The 25,571-nt window shown below is 43.2% G+C and overlaps 1 protein-coding gene across 7 annotated transcripts in view; it reads left to right on the top strand.

The window, feature by feature from the left end:
• The window catches only part of GPATCH8 (G-patch domain containing 8), a 984,951-nt gene that overhangs the window by 519,686 nt on the left and 439,694 nt on the right, over positions 1–25,571 (top strand). For all 7 annotated transcript variants that reach the window (XM_044055084.1, XM_044055085.1, XM_044055088.1 and 4 more), the window contains one exon: positions 16,695–16,781. In XM_044055084.1, the coding sequence (XP_043911019.1) occupies positions 16,695–16,781 (87 nt within the window). The remainder of the gene's footprint in view (positions 1–16,694; positions 16,782–25,571) is intronic.

Below are 25,571 nucleotides of genomic sequence, written 5' to 3'. Positions count from 1 at the left end.
CAACCAAGGATATTTTGGAGGCAGCTACTTGGAGTTCTGTACATACTTTCTCTAAGCATTATCACCTGCCACTTTACTCTAAGTCTAGGGCTGGTTTTGCCACTGCTGTTTTGCGAGGCATTTTGGCTGCTCCTGCTTCCTTGTAGTTAGCCATCCTCCCTTATCTCTGCTTTGGGATTCTACCCAATTGTTAGGACTGCAGCAATGTGAGATGAAGAACATAGTACAGTTTTGTACCTACCATAAATGTAGATGTTCAAAGATCCACATTGCTGCAGTCCAATTTACCCTCCCTCCTTCCCCTCTGTTGTTAGAGGTGGTTGTGTGGGTTGGGTTGTACATTTTGTGTATATTGTATATATTGTACTATAGTTAGTGCAGGGGTGGTTGGTTGGTTGTTTGCTGTCTTTTGGTTTTGACCTTTCTTTTTAGGGTCTTCTGACATCTGGGGCAAGAAAAGACTGAGGATATGACGCCGGTCATGCGCATTTGTACCCTGACGTACTGACGTCAGTCAAATGCGCCCTGACCGACGTCAGCCTTATACTTTGATATTCGGGCCGACCGAGGACAGCGGACTACCCAATTGTTAGGACTGCAGCAATGTGGATCTTCGAACATCTACATTTATGGTAGGTACAAAACTGTACTTTTCTACTCCAGACTCTTCCTGGTAGCCAGAAAAGAGGGTACCCTGGCACCCCATCTTCGCTCTATCCATGCTAAACACTTTCCTGGTGATACCAAAATTCAAAATGCTCACCCTCCAGCAACTTCTACCTAAGCTCTCCAAGGATGCTTGGTTAGCCACTCTAGATCTAAAAGAGGCCTACCTACACATCCCAGTCGGGGAATCTTGCAGGAAATATTTCTGTTTGAGGGCGGGATCACTGCACTTTCAGTTCTCTGTGCTTCCCTTTGGCTTATCCACTGCTCCCAGAGTTTTCACAAAATGCCTGGCTCCCGACATTGCTTTTTGCAAACAAATATTCAAATTTACCCTTACTTAGATGATTGCCTGATTCAGGCAGACAGGAAAAGCTGCTAAAGCACCTGACCTTTGTGAAGGACCTGCTGACCTCCCTGGGGTATACTATCAACGAAAAGAACCAAACTAGTACCCACGTAAAAAATTGTATTCCTGGAAGCAAGTCTGCACACTGCATCCGAGATGGCATTCCTTACACCAGAAAAACAAACCTACCTGACAGCCTACTTATCCTGCAAGCTCTGGAGTTCATGGCTTCTTGCTTTCTACTCATTCCATATGCCAGACTGCATATGAGGAAACTACAATGGTACCTAAAAAGCCTTTGGTGTCAACACTGCCAAGACCTGGAAACTCTTGCACCAATGATACCTTGCTTAAGGAAAGATTTCCTTTGTTGGGCAGCACCATGCAACCACAACAAAGGACTACCCTTCTCACAACCCCACACCGCCCAGACCCTCACCACAGACTCATCAGACTTTGCCTGGGGTGCACACCTGGATGACAGGCGCATTCTGGGCCAATGGAGCCCAAACCAAATACATCTGCACATCAGCCAAAAAGAGATGTTAGCTGTTCAGCAAGCTCTGACAGCTTTCAAACCTCTACTCTCCCCGAGGCCTCTACTGATCAAAACAGACAACACCACTGTGATGTGGTATATCAACAAGCAAGGAAGGGCTCACTCATACCCTCTGTACAGGCTCTCCATGACCCTTTGGCACACAGCCTCAGCCATGCAACTACACCTGCTAGCACAATTCCTGCCAGGCTCTCTAAACTTTCTGGCAGACAACTTGAGCAGAAATCTTCTGAACCCATATGAGTGGCAGCTAGACCAAAGAACCTTCACCCTTGTAACCCAGAAATGGGGCATCCCGAAGGTCGATCTCTTTGCTTCCCATTCCAACCATCAACTCAGCAAATTCTGCACCAGGGAACCTCACAGCAAGGCCTGGAAAGTGGATGCTGTATCCTTCCAGTGGGTCACCCTCTCGGTCTATGCATTCTCCCCTTTACCGCTCATTACAAGAGTACTGCTCAAAATAAGGGAGGAAAAACTGAGGACAATCCCGATTGCCCCAGACTGGCCACGCCAGTACTGGTGCCCTCTGCAGCGATGCATGTCACCAATGCCACCATGGCATCTCCCTCAGATCCCGACATTCCTGACCCAGAGAAATGGAGAATTCATGCATCCCCAGTTGCAAACCCTCAATCTGACAGCCTGGCTTATTCCCTGACCACTGCACAAGCTGCCAATCTAAGCAAACAAGTTCTAGATGTTATACGTGAGGCCAGATGCCCTAGCACTAGAAAGTCTTATGCTGACAAGTGGAAAAGGTTTTGCACCTGGATCCAGGCTAAGGAAGCCGGAACTGCACAGTCCTCCCTACCTCTCATCCTGGATTACCTGGCTGACCTACTACACATGGGTCTGTCCTTCTCCTCCATTAAAATTCATGCCTCTGCCATCTCTGCTCATTTCAGCACAAAGCTACCTCTTTTCTCCCACTCTCTCATCAAACAGTTCCTAAGAGGGGCTAACAACTTGAGGCCACCCAGAAGAGCGCCTACCCCAGCTAGGGACCTTAACTTTGTTTTGGAAAAACTCACCCTGTCCCACTTTGAACCAGCAGCGTCAGCAGCGTTAAAGTTCCTCGCTTGGAAGACAGCCTTGCTTCTATAGAAGAGTATCCGAGCTACAAGCACTAATGGCTGTAGAGCCCTTCATCATTTTCCACACTGACAGGGTCTCCCTCAGGACTTAACCCAGCCTTCATGCCAAAAGTGGTGTCCAGTGTGGCTCTCAACCAATCCCTTCATTTGCCCACCCTTTTCCCTAACCCACAAAACAAGGGGGAAAGGATTCTGCACTCTCTAGATGTGCACAGACAGCTCAGATTCTACCTAGACAGGACCAAATCATTTAGGAAGACTGATCAATTGTTATTCAGCTTTGCTACAGGAGCAGAGGGCAAGGCCATATCCAAACAAACCATTTCCAAATGGATAGCACACTGCATCCATTTCTGCTACAAGCAGCACAGGAAACCTCCCCCCCCCCCCAAGGGGGTCAGGACACATTCTACCAGAGCAATCTGTACCTCTGCAGCTTTCCTCAGAGGGGTCACCACCAGGGACATCATGGAGGCTGCAACATGGACATCTGTTCATACATTCACCAAGCATTACCACCTGCCTGTCTTCTCCAAATCCAGGGCAGGCTTTGCCACAGCAGTCATGCAGGGCATCCTAGCCAGCCCCCAGTCTTCTTGACTGCCTCCACCCTTTTCTTCAGCTTTGGGAATCAACCCAAATGTGACGACTGCAACAGTGAAACACAAAGAACATAGTACAGTTGTGTACACTTACCATAAATGTAGATGTTAAGAGTGTATTCACTGTTGCAGTCCTGGTTTCCCTCCCCCCATCCTCCTTGACTCTCTCTCTCTCTCTCTCTCTCTCTCTCTCTCTCTCTCTATCCATCCTTACAAGGATGTTTTGGTATTTACTTTCTACTGGTGGTGTTCTTCCACCATAACCTAGCTTCCTCTTGTGGGCTTCTGACGGGGCAAGAAAAACTGATGTAATGTTGTCGGCTGCCTTAATTTATAAGACTGGTCACCTGACGTCAGTCCTGGAGCGACTGTAACCGATGCAGAAATATTAAGCCTCTGGTATTCAGACCGACTGAGGGCTGCCCTGGCAGGGATAACCCAAATGTGATGACTGCAGCAGTGAGTACACTCGGACATCTGCATTTATGGTAAGTGTACACAACTATACTTTCTAGGTCTTAAACTGGATTTTATAAGCATGTTTTATATATGGATGTTTTTCAGAAGAACTCAGTCTAGTGATGTAAACTTCTTCTGTAGCATCAACAGAATGGCTTGGAGGGACAGGTATGTCTTACAGAGGATATCGCTACTCTGGAGCAGACTCATATCCACAAAAATGCAAAGTTCATTCCTGTCCATATTGAAGCCAGCTTGGATCTATGGATGGGCGAGACAGAATTTACCCCAGGACTACCCCCCGTACTACTAATGGATAGAGGCAGCACCTAAATACTTTATCCCATACATGGGTCCCCTGAAATTGCCTATGCTGTGATCCCAGTTATTCTCATTATGAGTAATATATAATTATCAGCCATGGGATGGGTAAGGCCAGGGTCTGACCAAGTGGGGTAGGCTAATTCGAGCATAAAAATGGAAATTGGCTTGGCTTAAAATAGCCTGCATGGGCAGCTAGCATAGTACTTCCTATAAGCCACAGTAAATGTGGATTATGTAATGTATTCATAGTTTGATATCTCAATAATCATTCAAGTGACAGCAGCATTTTCTTCATACTGCTGTGAGCTTTCATATGTGGTTAAGCAGTATTGTATGTGTCTTTTGATTGTTGAGATATTTAGAGAGATGTGAAGAGTATAATAATGCAATCATTACACAGATAATCTCTATCGGGTTCCTGTCAGCTGACCAAAGATGCATGTTTTCAAATGTGTCGTGGTCGAACTGACAAAACCGAAACTGCAAAATATCGAAGCAGCATGTAACCAAATTATTTCCCTGGGAAAGAATTTGCTTGGCCGCTCGTACTTTGTGCTGCACTGTAGTGCGGTCTCGGAGTTGGTATATTTAAGTAGAGGGGGTGTGGGGGGCTTAACCACTTAATATCATGTTTTAATGTGCTTTCTTTTTTTCTCTCTTTGTGCCTTTTTTTTTTTTTTTTTTTTTGGAGCAGTGATTTTTTTTCCCTTGGAAACTGTTCTGACAGTTCGGTTTTGTAAGCTCTCTGTTATATGGGGTCGATTAATCACTGTTCGTTTACCGAAGTGTTTGGTGATCTAATATAGACCCTCTCTATCATGGTCAAATCTTAATGCAGTTGTATTTGCCATTGTGTAAGCTTTAAGATGAAATCTTCTCAAATATGTAGCCTGGTTTTGGATTTGTTAATGCATGTATGTGCTCTCACACAGTAGTTGACCATTGCAGCATGCCGTCTTTAGCTTGTGTATGGCATCCCTGATTCAGGGTTTAGGGACACAAGGGTTACCAGATTCCTCCATTTTCTAGCCACTCAGTGCAGGTTGAAACTTTTCCTGCAGTTATTGTTCAACATCTCATACATTTGATGTGTAAAATTGTAAGACTTTAGAATTTGCCTGTATGTGCCGGTTAATGAATCTGGGCTTGTCTGATGTTTGTCAGAAGTACCACTAATTTTTGAATTTTTTCTTAATAAAAAGAACACAAAAGTGTCATTGCTTTAATAAAGCACCATGCCGGTGGGGAGACACTTAAGGATCGTATTACCATTCACTGCATAGCATAGATGGAGGAATCTTATTTTGCACTCGCTGCAGGAGGTAGACCCTCACAAGATTAATTCAGATCACAGGCTTGTCATTGTTAAGTCTGCCATGCCACTGGTATCCCAGCTGGCTGAGCTTTGGGCTTGCTGTCTTGTGAGAGGTATATATGACTCTCTTTCGACAGTCAAAGGTGTGTTCAGAAAGGACACCCCCCCCCCCCAAGTCAACCAGTGTTATGAATAAGTACACCTCACTTTTGCAAAGGAAAAAGGCGCAGTGCATGCAAAGATCAGGCTTTTGAATACAGATCTCTGAGGTATGTTTCTGATTCTGAAGTTGGGCTTGAGAGAGATGACACATTTTTTTCTCCTTCCTTAAAGTTCTCATGTTAGCAAGAGTTGAACTGGTTCCTGAAAATTAAATTGTTGTTGGGCTGCCTTTTGTCCCTACTTGACATTTGAATTTTGAGTTCAGTGCACAGTGTAAGATTGCTGAGCAGATGTAAAATGATTTCAGTCCAGCAACTTTAACCTGAAGACAGTACCAGCTTGCCATACTCACTTGGTACTACTTTTAGTTGGTGCACACTAAACTGGTATCATTTTTGGTTTTGCTTGGCCATGCTTCTCTCCCTCAAATTTTTGGAGACAGAAGGTGCTGTTCTTGAGACTGGTTAGATGACCATATTTTTTCTCTGTGCTCCCAGTTAAAGATCTTATTTTTGAGTCATTCTGTTTCAAGAAGTCCACTCTGGAGTTGCCTTCCCTTTCATGTTCTTCCAGTTAGAAACGTTTTGAGCATTTGCTTGGAAAAGAAAGAACTTCTGATATTTTATTTTAAGAGAGACAGTTATCCTGTAGCGTCTTAGAAAGATTAATTTTTATATTGTCTGAATGGTCATTTCTGGTTGATATCTGTCATATCCTCTGCTCAGCAAAGGTCATGTAATCATTAGCACTTGGGCTCTCTTCTTCACCCTTCTTGCAGAGTCCAGCTATAAGGACAGGCTTCATCCTTACATTTGTTCCAGTCCTTTGTTAAGGAACAACTTTAGAAAAGAGGTGCCGAGCCCGTTTCCTCGAACTTGCACCCTGACTGATTATTTCACACTGTGACACAGTTGTGTGATTACACATCCTACTTGATGACTTTATTCTCATGAATTTTTCTGCTTAGAAAGTTTTGTTGTAGTTTCTGCCCCCCCCCCAATAAAAAGTGGGAAGCAGTGGATAAAGTTCTTAGCATTACACCCCCACATGATTTCCTTGTTAGCTCACTGTACCTTTGACGCCAAGATGCATTTTAAAGAACTGCAGCTTTTCTGGTATATGGCTGCACCAGACAGTTTGGTTCATATTCTTCATCTGTTATATGAATAATTGAGCCAGGACATTCTAGATTTTTTCTTTTGGTGGTGGTGGAGGGACTTGTTTTAAAAGCCTTACCAGCAGATCTTTAAAAATGTTTAGAAGATAACTGCACACATCCCATATTGGAAATAAATGCGTATATCTTTTCCTGTTCTGCTTCTTTCTTCAAGCTAAACCAGTCCTTTGGGCAGAAAGATTGCTCCTAAGCATCAGAACATAACTAGTCACATTCTTGGTTAGCTTACCTCATGCCACACCTATCCTGCTTACTTGCAAAATCCTCCAAGTTCTCAAATCAGCAGTCTTTGTGGAGGTCATTACTCAAGGCGAATAGTTGTGGGTGTTGAAAAAAAAATACATTTTTTTAGAGCTGCTGAAGCCACCCCATCCTTCTCTGACTGACCATTAAGTATTAGAGACACTCCAGTCTGAGTCTTGTCATATAGATGATATCATATAGATGATATAAATCCAGAGAGACACAGCTGAGGTTGGCCTAGTTTATTTATTTATTTAGTTATTTATTTTTGTTAGCACAGACTCTTCCTTGCGCCTAGGTATTTGAAAGATTGTGTGTGTGTATGTGTGTGTGTGTGTGTGTGTGGGGACTGCTAACCCATGGATTCAAATAACTTTATTTTTTATATTAGTTATGTATGGTCAGCTTAAGTTTCGGGCCACTTCTGTCACATGGTTTTTATGTAGTATTAGTAGGTAGTTCCTCTTGTATCACCAGCTCAGAAAAACACATCTGATAGAAAATCCCATATTTCTGAGAGTCGAATTGGAAAGTCTATAAATACAGAATACTGAAGCTTACTATAATTTCTACTTCTCTTTAGCCTCACAGCTGAAGTTATGCTCTGGAATCACACACCTCCTGTCTTCTACTGGCCTCATTGCCCTATGTAAAAATGTACTTCTTCCAGAGGTGGACTGTGGCTTACCTTTACTGGCCTTTAACTCCTTGTACAATACCCACAGGCTTCAGATAGCAACAAAGAAAAAAAAATACTAGTCTGCAGTACTTCAGACCCTTGTAGCCAAATTGCAACCTTCTTAAGAAACCCAATTGTCTACCTGAAAACTGAAAGGTCAACCCTACTACCTTTGTACACTGATGTATAAAGTATTAAAGGAGAGTTACTGCCCTCCTTTGAGGGAAAAACTCTTGTTCTAAGAACAAGTCATACTGTCCAAGAAACTGTCAAGAAAACATTTCTTTGAGTAGGTCCCCTTTCAGAACAGTTACAGGTGGGTGTGCCTTTAGCACATTGGGCCCGGCCTTATGGAGCAAACTTTCACCAGAGCTAAAATGCCACTGTCCCTCACCCAAGGTTTGTCATCTCTTACAGATCATCTCCACAATGAAATATCCTGCAGTTGCTTCAAGAACATTTAAGTCCAGGCACCATACCAAACACTTTGACTCTTTAGTAGGACCGACACATTAATCTGATGTAGATATTGTATGTACTGTACGTAGTCCAATGCTGGATTCACTGTCAAATGATAAATACTGTAACTCAAACACCATATCTCTGTAGAGGTAGTCAAATAATTGACTGTATACTTGAATGTCAGTGTCATTACTTTTGTCATTACTCGTATGTCTTACTGTTACCATACTGATGATGTTAGAGTACTGGTATTGTTTAATTTGTGGGTTAGATTTGCTTCTGTATTCTTATTGTGTCAACAGTATAACTTTAAGTTATAAATTAATTATAATTTTAAAAACACATGGATAATTGGTAGCATCAGTTGAAGCTCTGTATTCCTGGGCCCAGGTCACACTTGAAGAGAGTCATTGGACCAGACTGCTTAACCAGTAAACAAACTGCAAATAAGTAAAATATGCTTAGAAGTACAGTGAATCCATGTTCATTAAATGGCTTGTCATAAAGTCTTGTATATTGTTTTCATTTTGTAATACCAAGATAGCATAACAGGCAAACAGTTGAAAATAGCTGTGAAAACCTACAGTGAACAGAATGATTTGGCATTTAGCATTGTAGAACAAGAAAGAAATGTGGCAGGTTCCATGGTGGAGAGAGAGAGAGAAAGCCCTAACTTTGACCAGGATGATCAAGAATTGACTAATGACCCATGCTCCGGAGGAGCCTGCTGGATTGGTAATGGATGATGATGGACAACTGGGTTTTCCATCCTTGATAGGAGGGATGACTCTGTTTTAGAGGCTAGGAAGAATGCATTAGGTTACCCTTTGTCATCCCCATGTGTAGCATTATCAAGCAACACTTGATGTCTTAGCTGGGTGACAGTTATATGGAAGTGCACGTGTCAGGAGGGCCTAGCAGTTTTATCTTTGCTTTGGCAGACAGTGTGTGACATAGCAGTTGCATGAGTAATGGGGTCACAGACTTTGGAGAAAACCAGAATGTTGACCTGTATGATGCGTCACTCAGAAGCTGGTGTGTGTGAAGTATCTGATCATTGCTAGACAGCTGACTTCAGGAAGCCCATTGCTATTCAGAATGGAACATCAACGATAGAGAAATTGTCAAAAATGAAAAACTAAAAATGAAGTACTAAAAAGGCAGAAAGACTGGTTTTGTAAAAGGGAGAGTATTTTTACAGGATGATAGGCCCACTGCACCTCCCATACTTTTGCATCCACTCCCATCAGGGCATAGATCTCGAGTTCGTTTTCTGTATCTTCCCCATCATCTTGTAAGGCCAAGATTATAGTCAACAGTCCTGGAGATGGAGAAAAGAAGAAAAAAATCATAAGGTTAATAAAACTGGTAGAGGAGACAGATTCTTCTGCAGATCCTATTTCCAAAAAAAAAAAACAAAACTTTAACATAAGAGTTAGTTTTCTTCTGCTCATACACTTTCTAGGCTTCACCGAGTAGTTTTTACACGTTGGATTAGATTGGATTTCCAGGTTGTTGTCATGTGGTTCACTCAAGTACTCATGCACCAATGCACTGGCCCAAAACTTCCTGGAATTCATCAATTCGAAAGCCCTGGACCAGCTAATTCTTACACCCACTAGAGGAAGCAACATCCTTTACCTGGTTATTACTGACATGGGCAACCGTTGCTCTACAACAATAGTCAATTCCTCCCTGGTTAGATCCGACAACAAACTAATCACCATGGAAATCCACATCTCACCCACCCCCGCAAAGGTAACCACCATGAAAATCTTCTCCAAAGCTGACTTTGGGCTCCTAAAAACAGAGGTGGCTGACTTCACGGCACCCATGTCAATGGAAAATGGATCCATGACTGCTGAATCATACACCGATGCACTGTATGAACACACACATAAATGCATGGAACTAGCCATACCCAACAGAACCAAGATGCTCTCCTTCAAAAAAGGAAGCCAATCTAGTGGTCCTCTGCCATTAATAAACTCTACAACAGAAGGAAGAAACTGTTGCAGAAAAAGGTGAAGTCCCAAGACTGGAAAAACTCCCTTATTAACCTCAACAAAAAGTCGAGATCCCTCGTCAAAACCTCTAAAGCCAGCTATGAAGGAAGAATTGAGGCGGACACTAAAAACAACCACAAAGCCTTCTGTAGTTGTATCAAGAATCTCCACAGCATTACCAGGTTTGCTGTGAGTTACTGCACAATGGTACCTCTTATACTGAGCCAACAGATATTGCCAACATACTGGCCGACAGATTCAGTGCCAACTTTAGCCCCCCCCCACACACACACACACACACACAAAAGACCAATCACAATACCGGAGGAATGCTAGGCACCCAGCATTACTGCAGCACAGGTTAAAGCTGCATTGTCCAAGGCCAAGAATACAACTTCCATGGAACCCAACATTATCCCTGGATGTGTTCTGTATGAACTACAAAGTGAACTGGCACCACATCTGTGTGCCCTGTTCAATCACAGCCTCACCTCAGGCTTTGTCCCTACCGAATGGCGCACTGCTACTTTCATCCCTCTCCATTAAGGGAAGCGACTACAGACCCTAGGAATTATTGCCCCATTAGCCTGACGAGTCTGATATGTAAGGTTGTGGAACGTATCATCATGGACCTAATTAACAAGCGTATAGGGCATCTCCAAACTCTAGATGCCACGCAATTTGGTTTTGTGAAAGGTAGATCATATCATGCCTGCCCAACCTGGTTGACTTCTTTGAGTCAGTGACCAGAGCTGTGGTTGAGGGCAAGACAGTTCATACAGCCTACCTCGATCTGGCCAAGGCCTTTGATACCATTCCCCACTCAGGAATTATTGATAAACTCACCAAACTAGACATCAACCCCTGTATCACTAGGTGGGTTGCAAATTGGCTCACAGAACTTGAAAGTAGCGGACTCCAAGTCAGACTGCCAACCAGTCATGAGTGGAGTCCCACAGGGATTGGTCCTGGGTCCTCTCCTGTTTGGCATCTACTTCTCAGAAGTCCAGGCCAACACAGAGGGACTCTGGCTGACCAAGTTCGCAGATGACTGCAAGCTGGGAGTCATCTTTAACTCCCCAAGTGATGTAGACATCCCACAGAAAGGCCTCACTGAGACCAGTGACTGGTGTCAAAGCCATGGCCTTAAGCTTATTGCCAAAAAATGCGCCGTCATCCCCTTTGGGAAAAGCTCAGTTCCCACTAATTACCACATCGATGGGAACCCACTGAACACTGAAGGTGTTATAATAGATCTGGGGCATAGGTTAACCGCAACCTCTCCTTCAACCACCACATCGCCACTGTGGTCAGAAAGTCCTATGTGGCACATTTCATTACCAAGGGTTTTGTATCCAGGAAGAAAGAGGTAATCATTGGTCTCTACTCTTCCCTCATTAGGGCAATCATTGAATATAATGCCCCATTTGGCATGTACCTCACTAGACAGATGCAACAGCTGGAAAGACCACAAAAGTACCTCATGAAGAGGATCCTAGGCCTTAAAACACATGTCCTTACACGGACAGACTAAAAAAATCTCCAGCTATTCTCTGTCCCATATCATCTACTAAGAGGCGATCTCTGCTTGACATACAAAAAACATGCATGACCCTGCTCTTAGAAGTGCTACGTCTAAAAAAATTCCCAATCCGTCCACACCACACACTCCAGAGACCTCAGTCTCATTACCACAATCAACAGAACATGCTGAAGGGACAGATTCATAACCCAGAGACTTCCCATGCTCTGGAATTGACTTCCCATACATGTCAAGCAGAGCACCTCATTGGCCCTCTTCAACAGAAATCTTGATGAGTGGATGGGAAATATAAAGTTCACCCCGGGGATCACTCCAGTGGCTGCTCTTGATAGAAGCACTGGGAACTAATGTCGGGCGGCACTTCTATGGGCTAGGCTTGTAAAGGCTCCAGGGCCATTAGCGTAGTACACGCCTATTTAAAGTCATAACCTTAGGGATCTCTGCTGCAGGCTGAGGTCTGAAGTCCTGTCAGATGTTCAAAGCAGAGTATCCTTCCCCCCTAGACCATGCTGATGCCATCTTTCTCATAAACATAACCAGTTCTCTGTTATGAAGGTGGTGAATTCCTATTTTTTTTTGTCTTTAGCATTGCACGCAGAGAAAGGCATTTCATTAGTCCTTCAGGTTAGTCCGCAGTTTAGAAGGTTGAGCAGACATGTACCCCATTGAGGAACCCTCCTTTATGTTTGTCTGTTACCATAGCTGCTGTGTTTCTGGCTGCAAAATCTGTTTCCTTGACCAGCCCCCACCACCCTGCTAATATCTCTGTGGCATTTCTTGATATGAGGGTGATGACCATGCTACCTAAGAGAAGCAAGTACATTTGCAGACTTTCAAATTTCTTCAGAGACCTGCATGATCAGTATGTATATTATCTGAGGTTGGAGGAGGATGTTGCTTGCAAAATCTAAGAGTTCAGGCCTGAGACCCTCTCTGTGAGGTGCATAACGGAGACTTGCGGGTTATGTGCCAGAATCCACTAAGTTGTCAAGTGGTAGTCTGCCAGGTAGCTCCGCTAAATGGAAGCATCTGAGGAGTTTGGGGGACTATGACAACCTCACTAAGGAGCCTAGGTTTGAAGGTACCAGTACTGAGGAGGTGCTCAGTCACCCCTTGGCTGATGCATGCCTTGCCTGAAACCTCTGGCACCACCATTCTGGAAACCACCACACCATCAGCTGTTAGTATGTTTCACTGGACCATATAGCCCTTTGATGAGAGAGGATAATGAGATGTCCGCCCCTGAGCATCATTTGATTATTTAACAAAGGAAGGGCGGTTTACTCTTTCTCAATGTGCAGTGCTACTCTGAAGTCGGAACTGAGCCCCAATATCGATAGAAACTTATGTATATTTATATACATGATCTAGATGGATTTTTTATATATATATTTATATTTAAAAAAATATATATATATATATATATATATATATATATATATATATATATATATATGTGTGTGTGTGTGTGTGTGTATATATGTATGTATGTCTACAGAGTGAGAAAAATATATAAAGTTATTTATCAGTCTTTCTTTAGATGCGCCTACAGTTTTTGTGAAGGAACCTCTGGCTTTGGCCAGATTGCTTCATTTTGTATTCTATGGGGAAATATTTAAAAATAACTGCAACTATCTCTTCTGTAGTTTTGGGGCATCTGTTCCCTCCTTCACCTCTTTTGGTACCAGGCATTTTTGATAACCCCACGTCAGTGAAGTATGGCATGTGAGGAGGTTTTTGTCTCTATAGCCTTGCCAGGAGAGCCAGTCATTTTCAGTGGGGCTTCTGCTGCTAAGAGGAAGAGCAGTCCTTTTTTGTGGAGCAAGTGTCCAACTTGGGTGTTGCAGCAGGGAACCATCCATATTCCTTCTAGATCTTTATGAAGCGATTATCACTGGATACAGACAAAGCTCCAGTTTAACAGTAAGAAACATGCTTACCAGTGATAATGAGGATTGTATCTCTGATGTACTTTGGAAGAAAGCTTTTGCTTTATATGTTGAGCATTAGAGCAGTCAACCTGCAAAGCCATGTACTTCTAGTGTTAAGGAGACATTGTAAAATGATGAAAGCTATGATGGAAGAGATTCCTGATCTAGTCATAAAACAAAGGTTCTAGCAACTCTGTCATACCATGCTGAAAGTGAGCAAGCTTGGAGTTAAATGTGCCTGTGATTTCATTGACTCCATTTTTTCTCCTGTACCTGCTGCGTCAGATACATTGATTAGAATTCATTCTTGAATCAGAATACTGCCCTTGGCAGAAGATGTTACAGTAATTTTATATGTGCCTTGGAGAAAGATGATGATCCAAAGTCTGGAAGAGAAAAGTACTGTGCAGACTTTAGCAGCAATTCCATTCCCTGATAAAACAGTACAGTAAAAGCCCAAGCAGTGGCACTTTTGTTGGAAACATTGCATGAGGCAGTTAGGGGCAGGTAGAATGCCCCCTCCTAGCCAAGAAGGGTGCCTGTCAATTCAAATTATACCATCCTGTCTGCTTCCATTCTCTCTCCTCTCCTCTTCCTCAGTAGTTAGGAGGAGGCATCCATGTTTCAGAAGTAAAATGGTCTGCACTTTTACCACACACCTCTGGGAAATGGGAGCTCATTGCATCGATTACAAAATCAAATTATTATTTTTTTTTTGGTTCACAGTGTCAGCCCAGAGGCTCCATTCATGTACCCATTTGACCTGTATGTTCCTCCAGACCATTTATTCTACACGGGAAGCAGGAGTCTGGTATTGGGGAGTAGGCTAGTCTTTCGATCCCAAGAGTGAAAGAAAGATGTCTAGAAGGGGCTGTCATTTAGATAGCCTGAGGGTGCTGTATGCTCTCACTGACATATGAGCAAGGAGAACATTTTGTAATAATTTAACTCCATTCCCTTGCTGGGGTGACATGTAGTCCAGTCTGTTACCACTGAGACCCACAGTGCTTTTCCCATGTGATTGCAGTCTTCTGCATAACCATGTTGAAGGCTACTACCAACCAAGCAGTGGCTGGCTGAGTGTAGCATTCACCCACAGGTTGTAAATTTGTATCTGTGCCCCACTTCTAAGGGATTGTAGTAGTGGATGGCTGGCTCCTTCTTGTCCACCCCCCAGGTTGGACATTTCCTTTTTTCAATGCCAACTATATCTACTAATTGAACTCTGGTTGCCTAGCAGTAATCTAGTCTGGGCTTTAATCCTATTCACTATGGGATTTGTCGTTTAGATAAGTTAGCCTCCCACCCTGTGCCAGTCAACCATCAAGCTTTCCCAACACCAGAGTGATCGAAGTCCAGACAGCCATAGGGGGTTGTTTGTGCCTTCACCAGTATTATGTTTTTGAGTCCTGTCGTCCCCTTTTGTAGGTGTCTTACAACCCATGTCCCTCATTCATCAGCATGTTTCTGTGCACCTGCTGAGGAATGCTGCCTTAATGCATGGCTTGGTGAGCCAAACACTTGATGTTACAGGATCTCTTCCCATCCTCGCAGAGGTTGACAGTATAAGACAGTCCCCCCCCCTCCCCACGGAGTAGGTTCACTCATCCTCTCTATGCCAACTCCATGAGACACCTATGATGCTAATCAGGCAAGGGTTACATAGGCTGTACTTTGGGCTTTGTCCTTCTATGCAAATTAAGTTGGCTAATAGTAAGTCATTTTAGTAGTATGTGGGACAGATGTTGATTGATTGTCAGTCATAAATGATCTTCAGAATGTTCATTTGACAGGCTGGTGTCTCTCTTTTCCATAGGTATTTTGTTTCTTTAGCTTTATATGCTGCGTTGACATCACACACAGCCATTTTGCTGCATCTGTCAGGTGAGCAGCCTTCTCCTGCTACGTTTGCAAGAGTTAAAACAAGCATCTAATTTCAGTACAATTATCTGTTACTGAACCTTTCGCCTGTTATGGCTAGCTAGTGAGTCATTGAAAAGACCATGCCTAAAGAATTAAGTGAGTCCTTTCTCCATAATTTTAAAATATAGTTTTCAAATCTATGCTGAGATGTTTTGCAAAATGCTTTTTACTCATTTGTAGATGAGGTACATCTTGAAAAGCATATACAGTATGATAAACATTTGCTGAAGTAATGAGGGACTTGCATTGTCCTTCTGTTACTAATTTATTTCGTTCTGTCCAGCCAAAGCCATAGGCACAAAATGGTGGTTTAACTTAAAATAAATTAGAGTGTCCTGTGACACAATTGCAAACCTTAGTGTCCATCTGTAAAATTATGTTGGCCTTCCTGCTTGCTTTGTCAGTCTTTTGCAGTGTTTTTTCTTCTGTCTTGTAAAGCAGGTGTACCATTCTGTTTGTTTCACACAGCAGGACAAACTTGAAGAAAGGCTTTATATGGCTTGTACAGTGTGCCTGAAACTTAAAGTAGTCAACATCATTTTTGTACTGAAGTTTGAGCCAAATATGCTTTGTGTGTAATACTATACCAAACTTACTCCATTTCAGAGTATTGCATAGATTATGTAAAACTAAACCAAAACGTATTACATTTCTAGTATTGTGCAACTTGTGTCTTTTTACTGGAACTATGTTTGTTGCCTGGTTGTGACTGAAAATGGTCATTGGATTAGTTTAATTTGCCCTTTTAACAGGTAGGTCAGCAGCTAATGGTGAAATTTTACATCACAAAAAAAAATAAATAGAAAGATAGGCAGTACTGGTATGGATGAAAATGCAGAAGTATTAGTTTTATATATGTCTTAAGCACATCTTTTTTCCTTATACAGCTTACTTGTACCTTATCAAGCAACACAGTAGCGCATTAATGGTTGTGTAACTTGTGTTTTAGTATTTAAAAACCTCTAAATCTCATGCTGAAAGTGTTGGGTCTTAGCAGTAAAAAGGTCTGTGAGAGGAGAGGATGCCTCCAGGCTGTTGCATCTGGTAGTGAGGTACTGGCCTCTTCTTCAACAAGATTGTCCTCTCCCAGTTTGAAAAAAGTGTAACAGGGATGATGAAATGGAAATAAGTGAGATGAAAAGTGACAGCTTTATTTTTGTTGTTAATTAAGTAACATTGAATATTTTTCATGTTCAGCTGGATTATGCAGAGGATGCTACAGAACGCCGACGTGTCCTTGAAGTAGAAAAAGAAGATACAGAAGAGCTGAGGCAGAAGTACAAGGTAGTTAAGTTTTTGCTTCTGTGCTTCTAGCTTATAAACGTGTAAGTACTGTGTCAGTTTTAGTGTCTTCTGTATTGGTACAAGGTGGCAAAGTGGTTGGAGCTTTATTAATTGTGACTTCTGGAACACCCCCTCTGTTTCTAGGGAATCAAGATTTAGCAAGTAGATGTGAGCCTACATCTTCATTCCTTTTGTCTTGTGCACCTTATTATTGAGGAGTATGTTTTCTGTCTTCTAGATAGAGTTTAGAGCATCAGAGTAATACATATTGCATGTGGACTTGCATTTCTAAGAGCAGCGTAAAAAAAAAAAAAAGAAAAAAGAAAGAAAGAAAACAAAACCCTCTGAATTTCTGTGTTGTTTTTGGACTCCCTGGTAGGTGTGGCAAAGTGAGGAAGTTTTAATATTTTGCCTCAATTCTCAAATGTGATGTGACATAATGCTCATTCGGGAAGGGTGGAACAAAAACAAGTAGAAGAGGTAAGACAGCCTGAGGAGTGGAATGTTGTTGGCGTTGGAAGTGGAACAATTGTGGACTTGGTGCTGGTGAGGGAAAATGAGTTTCTCTGTCTCTAAGAAGGCATTATAGATGCAGGCTGAAACTGAGATGTCATTTTAGCAAATGGCAAAATAATAAATATGAAATACCACTGCTGCTCTAAAGCAAGTAAAAAAGCATAGGTGTCCTGTTAAGAATTTTGAAAGGATAAGCATGGAGATGGGAGATCTCGCACATCAGAGTGGGTATCAGCTGATGTGTTGTCCTCTTGAAAGAGATCTCTTATGCCATTTCTGAGGTGTGCAAGCTCCTGTGCTGCATAAGTGGAGCATTCTCATACCCGTGTTTGACTTGAAGGATGCACCCATCCCCGTGCCCCCAATTCGTTCTGGCTGGTTGTTCTGTTAGCATATTGTGTTTATCTCTGGAACATTCACTGATTTGATACCTTAAAAGTGTAAGCCGCCTTTGTTTTTTCAGTTTTCATATCCTGAATTGAAACTTGCAAGAACTGCTCTCTTGTATGAGGCAGAAGTTACAGTACTGAAGGTCACTGATATCCACCCATCTGTTACTTGGCATTATAAGTGCATTGTGATATGTGTCAGGCACTTTCATGGTGTCAGTGATGAAGAGGGACTGTCTTAGGATTGTTGGAAAAGTTTTACTCAGTCGTATTGGTGAGTGTTATTGGTCCAGATAAGGGTGTGTAATGTCAGTTTGCAGTTGAAGCTTAGGTTCATAGGTATTCTACATATTTCTGTTTTCACCACCATAGTATTGGCCTCTGGATCTTTATTGGTGATGAGCTCTTTGTGGCAAAAGGTCTTGATTCGTGTCTGTGGATGGTGTCCTGCGAGACCTCCCCCTGCATTGATTCACTGTATGATCAGCTGGTCATCTTTTGCATACTGGATTGTGTAGTCCTTGGGATAAGTCACTTGAATGAAGTTGAGTTCATACCAGGGAGTGAAACTCCTTCCACTACCCCTTAAACTGAAGGTGTACTGTGGGGGTTGAGGTAGCTTTCTGAGGTCAACCCATGCCTATCTGGCCTGTGGTCTATTCTACAGTGTTAAAGTTGCAGAGACTCTTTGGTACCTGGTGTGAGATGACTAAGGAGATGAACCAGCTTTGAGGATCATTCCCTTGGCCAAGCTTGTCTGATAGTTGTAGAGGTGCTAGTATGCTCTCTGTGGTCTAGTGACCTGTGGCGTTTTCCTTCTCCCTTATAAGTGACTACTAGACTAATGGTCACGAGGGCCATTATAACCCTAGCCATGCAGTCCAGCTCAATTGTTTCCCTGTGTATCATGGGTTTTTATTAAGAGGGATATATTAGGAAGTTTCTAGAGGTTGTGTGTTGATGTATTAGTTGGGGCATTACTGTTTGCCTCTTGTCTATGTAACGCGAGGGCCAGATCAGGAAGAATTTCTGATTTCCCGTCTGTTGGTCAAGGTTACTCTTAAATAGGGTTAGGTATGGACTCTTCAACATGGATGGGGAACTTGTTCCAGAGCATGTACATACTCTTAAGACATATATTTGTCACAAGCAAAATTTAAATCCTTGGAGCTAGTGGCTCTGATGCTGTCCGTTTTGCAGATGTGTAAAAGGTCCTTCAGAGTCAGATTCAAGGATGATTGTATTCCAAGCATAGATTGCTTCTCAGTAACCTGTAGGAGACAGAGTATAGCAATACATATTGGGCAGGGTATTTATATTGCATTCTGCTGGTAAGGAACCACTCTGGGCATTCCAACTGCTGTATATGTCGAGTCATGTACATGCCAAAGGGGGCATTGTACTCAGTGTGGGTCTAATAAGGGTCAAATAAAGTGACACTATGACTTCCTTGGACCTAGATGCCATGACCTTGCTTATAAGTTGGGTGGCATAGAATGATTTTCTTACTACCTTGGCCACATGTTGGTCAAAGGCCAAATTACTGTCTTCGTGTTCCCAGATCCCTGACTACTGTGTCAACTGTTAAGGGTATCTTATCTATGGAGTAATTATCCTGGGTAGCAGTTTTATCAAAATACACTATAATGCTTTTCTTGGTTGTTGTTGTATCTTTCGGCTTTTCCCAGTTAGGGGTCGCCACAGTGGAACTCCAGTCCGCTAATGATTGGCAGTAGATTTTTACGTACCGAGTTGCCAGCCCTGACACACAACCTTCAGTGAAGGTACGCCCATTCACGCATGTCTCCACACAGAAGACGCTTTAGCTGAGACTCAAACAGGACAATGTCTTACTGTGAGGCGACAACGTACCACAACACCACCACCGTATTGAGTTTTAATCCATGACTTTGGCCACCAGTCTTTTGTCTGTTAGACCTTGTTGTAAAACTTTGGGTCACTGTGGGTATCTGTGATAACTCCCAGATGTTCTTCGTGTTTCACTGTTGCAGTCATTACATTACAGTTATCTGCTTGCAGGTAGCCCTCAGTTGGCCTGATTAAGTGTCCTCCGTCGGTTGCTGTCCCGTCTTCCATGACGTCAAGTCGTCAGAGGTATAAAACATGCAGCCCAACGCCATTACATCAGTCTTTCTTGCCGTGTGGTGCCTGAAGCAGAAGCAGTTCGCAAGTGCCGGTCGGCCGACTCCTGAAATTTTCGTTTTCGAGTTTCGGAACCGAAGTCTTCAACTAAAGCTAAGTACCCTGTTGGGGAAACTTTTTTTCTTGCTCCTTACCGATGTCAGTAAAAGGTAATAATTACATTACTTGCAGAAAGCAAATACCTCATAAGGATTTTCATTCATACTGTATTCCTTGCCTAGGCTCTGACCACGACGTACCTTGCTGTTGGTTTTGTGCTTTATTTTAATCAGCACACTATCCATCGTCGGTATATTTTTGCCTATAAATATTTCGGTTCTCGGTTTAATTATCCAGAAATGTCTGTTAGCCGTCCGACTACTGGGATTCCGAAAAAACACAACGATAAAGACAGAGACAGGCCGCCGAGATCCAAAACTGCCGCCGACGCTTCTCCTAAGCCAGTCGCCAGTTTGCCGGTACTCAGTGAGGAGCTTTTGCAGTCCCTGATACCAACTACTTCTGATTCGCAGGCCTCTACTGAGATCCATTCGGAGTCCGGTATGCTGCGAGATGCTTCAACTATGGAACCTGCGGATGTCTCTACCTTGGATTGGTCCGGAGCCGCTGTGCAGGCACCGGCTTCTGAGGGTGTATTCAGGCCTACGGACTTGCATTTTAAACCGATGCCTCCTCCTTTACTTAGGCCTAAATCGCGATCCATGCATAAAAAAACGATGCCCAGGACACATGCTCAGGCCTCTATGCCTAAAAAACAAATGATAAGAATGGCTGAAGATCTTATAACTCTAATTAGGGGAAGCCAACCTCCCCCTTCTAAGAGGCCTAGGGTTGAAGTTGATTATGAATCTTCTGATCAAGATTCTGTTCTTTCTGATTATTATGATTTGGATTTGCCCTCATCTACTTATGAAGATTCTGATGCAGAGGACTCCATTCACTCTGCTTCCCTTTCGGATGATTTTTGTTTTGGGGAAACCTTACATACTCTAAGGGAGCATTTCCACTGGGAAAGCCAGGATTTTTCTGATTCAAAAAAGAGGCTTAGGGATTTCCTCCTCCTACCTCAGCATAGGCTTTTAGCTACTCCTCCTGTACTAGACATTGTTGATGGTTTTTCGAAATCTAGTTTGGCCCCTGATTCCATGCCTCCTGCTCCCAGAAAACCTGACAGCTACTACCGGGTCCCTGAGTCCCACAAGTTCCTCTTGAAAAATCCTATTGCAAATCCAGGGACCATTTCACAGGGCCCAAGGGCATTAAGGCTTCTACTACTAAAAATCCTACCCCTTCTGATAGAGACTCCAGGGCGCTGGATAGATGGAGTAAGAAGGTTTACACTTCTGCAACCTTGGCCATTAGGGCTTTAAACTGCCAGTTTCATATGTTAAAGTATCAGCAACATGTTATTGGACTGCTTAAACAGAAAATTAGGTTGATTCCTGACTGTGTGGAAAATAAAGAATTTCAGGATTTAATGCATTCTGCTGAACAAGTTGGAAAACATACTTTGCAATGTGGTTTTGATTCATTAGAGGCCTCTTGCAGGGCTGCTGTTACTGGGTCTGTGCTCAGAAGGCATGCTTGGCTTAAGGAGCAATCTTTGCCTGATCATGTTAAAGCTAAATTGTTGGATGCTCCTTTAAATCAGGACCGCCTGTTTGGCAACAAGGCTGAGGAAGTTCTTAAAAAGATGGAAGATAAAGCTAAATCTATGCAAACTGTTAAAGGTTTTTTACAAGTCCAGCCTCCTAAATTTAGTAGGCACTGGCCTTTTAAGAACTGGTCCTTTGCAGCCCCTTCCATGTCTTCTCAAGCCAAACCCAGACACAGCAAAAACCCCAGGTTTCAGTCCTAGGGGAGACGCAGAACTAAGCAGTGGGGGGCCTCCACTTCCAAATCTGGGAATAAGACTCCCCCCTATGGTAAACTGTCTCAATGACTTCCTTTTAAATTTTCCAAGCACTTATCAACTGACTGCCCCTTTGGGGGAGGGGAGATTGCTTTTCATGCAAAGAATTGGTAACTCATTACCCAGGACAAATGGGTTTTAAATATAGTGTCCCAGGGATACAGATTTCACTTCCACACATTGCCAACACCAGGCGGGTGACCGGACCTACCCCCAAATCAGTGGGCAGAGGCCCAAAAACAAGTACTTTCTCTCTCAAACATGGGGGCTATTCATCTGGTACCAGAAGCGGAAAAGGGACAAGATTTCTACTCAAGACTTTTCCTGGTACCCAGAAAAGACGATTCATGGCGTCCTATCTTGGACCCGTCTACTCTAAACACCTTTTTGGAGATTCCAAAATTCAAGATGCTGACTCCTCAACAATTACTTCCTATGTTAGCAAAGATGCCTGGTTGGCAACACTAGATTTAAAGAAAGCATACCTGCACAATCCCAGTCAGGGAATCTTGCAGAAGATACCTACGCTTCAAAGCAGGCTACACGCACTATCGGTTCCCTGCACTGCCCTTTGGCTTATCTACTGCACCCAGGGTATTCACAAAGTGCTTAGCTCCAGTTATTGCATTTTGCAGGCAAAGAAATATTCAAATATACCCATTCCTGGACGATTTTCTAATTCAGGCAAAAAGCCAGGACATACTTTTGAATCATCTGGCCTTTGAACAAATGGGTTCTAACTTGTCTGGGGTACACCATAAACGAAAAGAAATCACACCTGGTACCCTGTCTCCAAATTATATTCATGGGAGCAAGCTTGAATACAACTTCCCAGATGGCTTAACTCACGCCAGAGAATCAAATTAATTTGACAGCCTACTTCAAACAAGTGGCCACAAAAACCCTGCTGTGTCTGCAAGACAAATACTGCAAGCCTTGGAGTTTATGGTCTCCTGCATTCTTCTAATTCCATATGCAAGACTGCATATGAGGAAACTACAGTGGTATCTAAAAAGCCTATGGTGTCAACATTCTCAAGACCTAGAAACAATGATTCCTATCATACCTTGCCTACGCCTAGAGTTTATTTGGTGGGCACAGGCCTGCCACCAAAACAAGGGACTACCTTTCACACCACCTACTGCTGCCCAAACCCTAAAAACAGATGCATCAGACTATGCATGGGGAGCTCACCTAGCAGGGAAGTGCATTCAGGGCCAATGGAACCCAAGTCAAATGCACCTGCATATCAATCAGAAAGAAATGTTAGCTGTTCAGAATGCTCTGACAGCCTTCAAGGACCATATTCTTCCAGGGCACCTAATGGTAAAGATGGACAACACCACTGTTATGTGGTACATAAACAAGCAGGGGAGTACACATTTTTACCCCCTCTGCAGACTAGCCGTGGCATTGTGGAACACAGCCTTGAGCTACCAAGTGCACCTACAAGCTCAGTTCCTGCCAGGAAAATTAAATACACTGGCAGATGGACTAAGAAACCTCATGGATCCACACGAGTGGAAACTGGAACCAAGCATTTTCAACATGTTGACAAGCAAATGGGGGAGCCCAGATATAGACCTGTTTGCCTCTCCCCAGAACTACCAATTCGACAAATTTTGCACAATGACTCCCCACAAACAAGCCTGGAAAGTGGATGCTCTGTCCTTCAGCTGGAAAAACCTATCAGTCTGTGCCTTCCCCCCTCTGCCTCTGCTCTCCAAAGTACTACTAAAAATCAAACAGGACAAACCAAGGATGATTTTGATTGCTCCAGACTCGCCTCGCCATCACTGGTACTTCCTCCTGCGCAGTGTGTCACGGTTATCTCCATGGCACCTGCCTCAGGCTTCTTCCCTGCTGTCTCAGCAGGAGAACCAATTTCTGCACCCTCAGATTTTATCACTGAATCTTGCAGCCTGGCTAATTACTTAATCTCTCCTTTACCATCCCTCAGCAAACCTGTGATGGATATCATTTTAGAGGCAAGGAGGCCTAGTACTAGAAAATCTTATGCTGAAAAATGGAAAAGATTCTGTGCCTGGAACCAATCTCAAGGGATGAGCACAGCAGTGCCCAATTTACCTCAGATTTTACAATACTTAACTGAGATGCTTCACAAGGGACTGTCTTTTTCCTCCATTAAAATCCATGCCTCAGCCATTTCAGCTCATTATAACACAGAACCTCACCTCTTCTCTCATCCACTGCTCAAGCAGTTCCTTAGAGGGCCAAAAATTTAAGACCACCCAGGAGACCTCCAACCCCAGCCTGGGACCTTAACTTTGTCTTGGATAAACTCACTGTACCTCCTTTCGAGCCAGCTGCCACTGCAGACTTAAAATTTCTTTCTTTGAAAACAGCTTTCCTTTTAGCAATCACTTCAGCTAGAAGGGTATCTGAATTACAGGCCCTTATGGCAGTGGAGCCTTTCATCATCTTTCATGCGGACAGGGTGTCCCTCAGAACCAATCCTTCCTTCATGCCTAAGGTGGTATCCACTGTGGCTCTTAATCAGTCCATTCATTTGCCAGCTTTCTTTCCCAATCCACAGAATAAAGGGGAACGGATACTGCATTCCTTAGATGTGCACAGACAACTTAGATTCTACTTGGACAGGACTAAACCTCAAAGGAAATCTGAACAACTGCTGGTGGCATTTGCTGCAGGGGCAGAGGGGGAAGGTTATTTCAAAGCAAACCATTTCTAAATGGATAAGCCATTGCATTAATTTCTGCTATAAGCATCATGGAAAACCTATCCCCCAGGGGATCAGACCTCACTCCACCATGGTTGCATCTACCTCTACAGCCTTTCTCAGAGGCATCCCTACCAGGGACATCCTAGAAGCTGCTACCTGGAGTTCTGTACATACTTTCACCAAGCATTATCATTTGCCAGTTTTCTCTAAATCCAGGCCTGGTTTTGCCACTGCAGTCTTGCAGGGCCTTATAGTTGGTCCTAATTCTATTTAAATTCCTCCTCCCAACCTTAGCTTTGAGAGTCTATCCAAATGTAATGACTGCAACAGTGAAACATGAAGAACATAGTACAGTTGTGTGCACTTTCCATAAATATAGATGTTCTAGTGTATTCACTGTTGCAGTCCTGGATACCCTCCCTCCAGCCCCCTAACTTCTTTTGACTATACCTCTACTTTCCTTTACTATGCTTTAAAGCCTTTTTGGTGTATTTTGGAGGTATATCTTTGTACTTTTATATTTCATTGCTTCTCATTAGGGGGGCACCTGACATCTGGGGCAAGAAAAGCTGATGTAATGGCGTCGGCTGCATGTTTTATACCCCTGACGACCTGACGTCATGGAAGAAGGGACAGCAACCAATGCAGGACCCAAGACTTTGTTAATCAGGCCAACTGAGGGCTACCTACAAGCAGATAACCCTAATGTAATGACTGCAACAGTGAATACACTCAAACATCTAAATTTATGGTAAGTGTACACAACTGTACTTTTGCTGTCATCTGCACACTTGGTTAGCCAAAGGCCCTTGACATCAGCCATTACCTCTGAGAAGTCGATGCCAGATAGGAGTGGTCCCAACACAGAGCCCTTAGGTACCTTGCTAGTGATTGGTCTCTTAGTGGAGGTGGTGCCGCCAGCACTGATTTCCAGGGTCTGGTCTGTGAGCCAGCTAGCAATCTAGCGAGTTATGTAGGGATTTATGCCCAGTTTGGTGAGTCTCAACTATACCCGAATAGGGTATTGTATCGAACACCTTAGCCAGATCTAGGTAGGGGGTATGCACTATTTTTCCCTCATCCATTGCCTTGGTGACCTGAAAGAA

This window comes from Protopterus annectens, chromosome 13.part0, assembly GCF_019279795.1.
Source record: "Protopterus annectens isolate FY-2018-M chromosome 13.part0, PAN1.0, whole genome shotgun sequence".
In the NCBI taxonomy this organism is placed as follows: domain Eukaryota; kingdom Metazoa; phylum Chordata; order Ceratodontiformes; family Protopteridae; genus Protopterus; species Protopterus annectens.
This window is presented reverse-complemented; position numbering and strand designations above follow the sequence as displayed.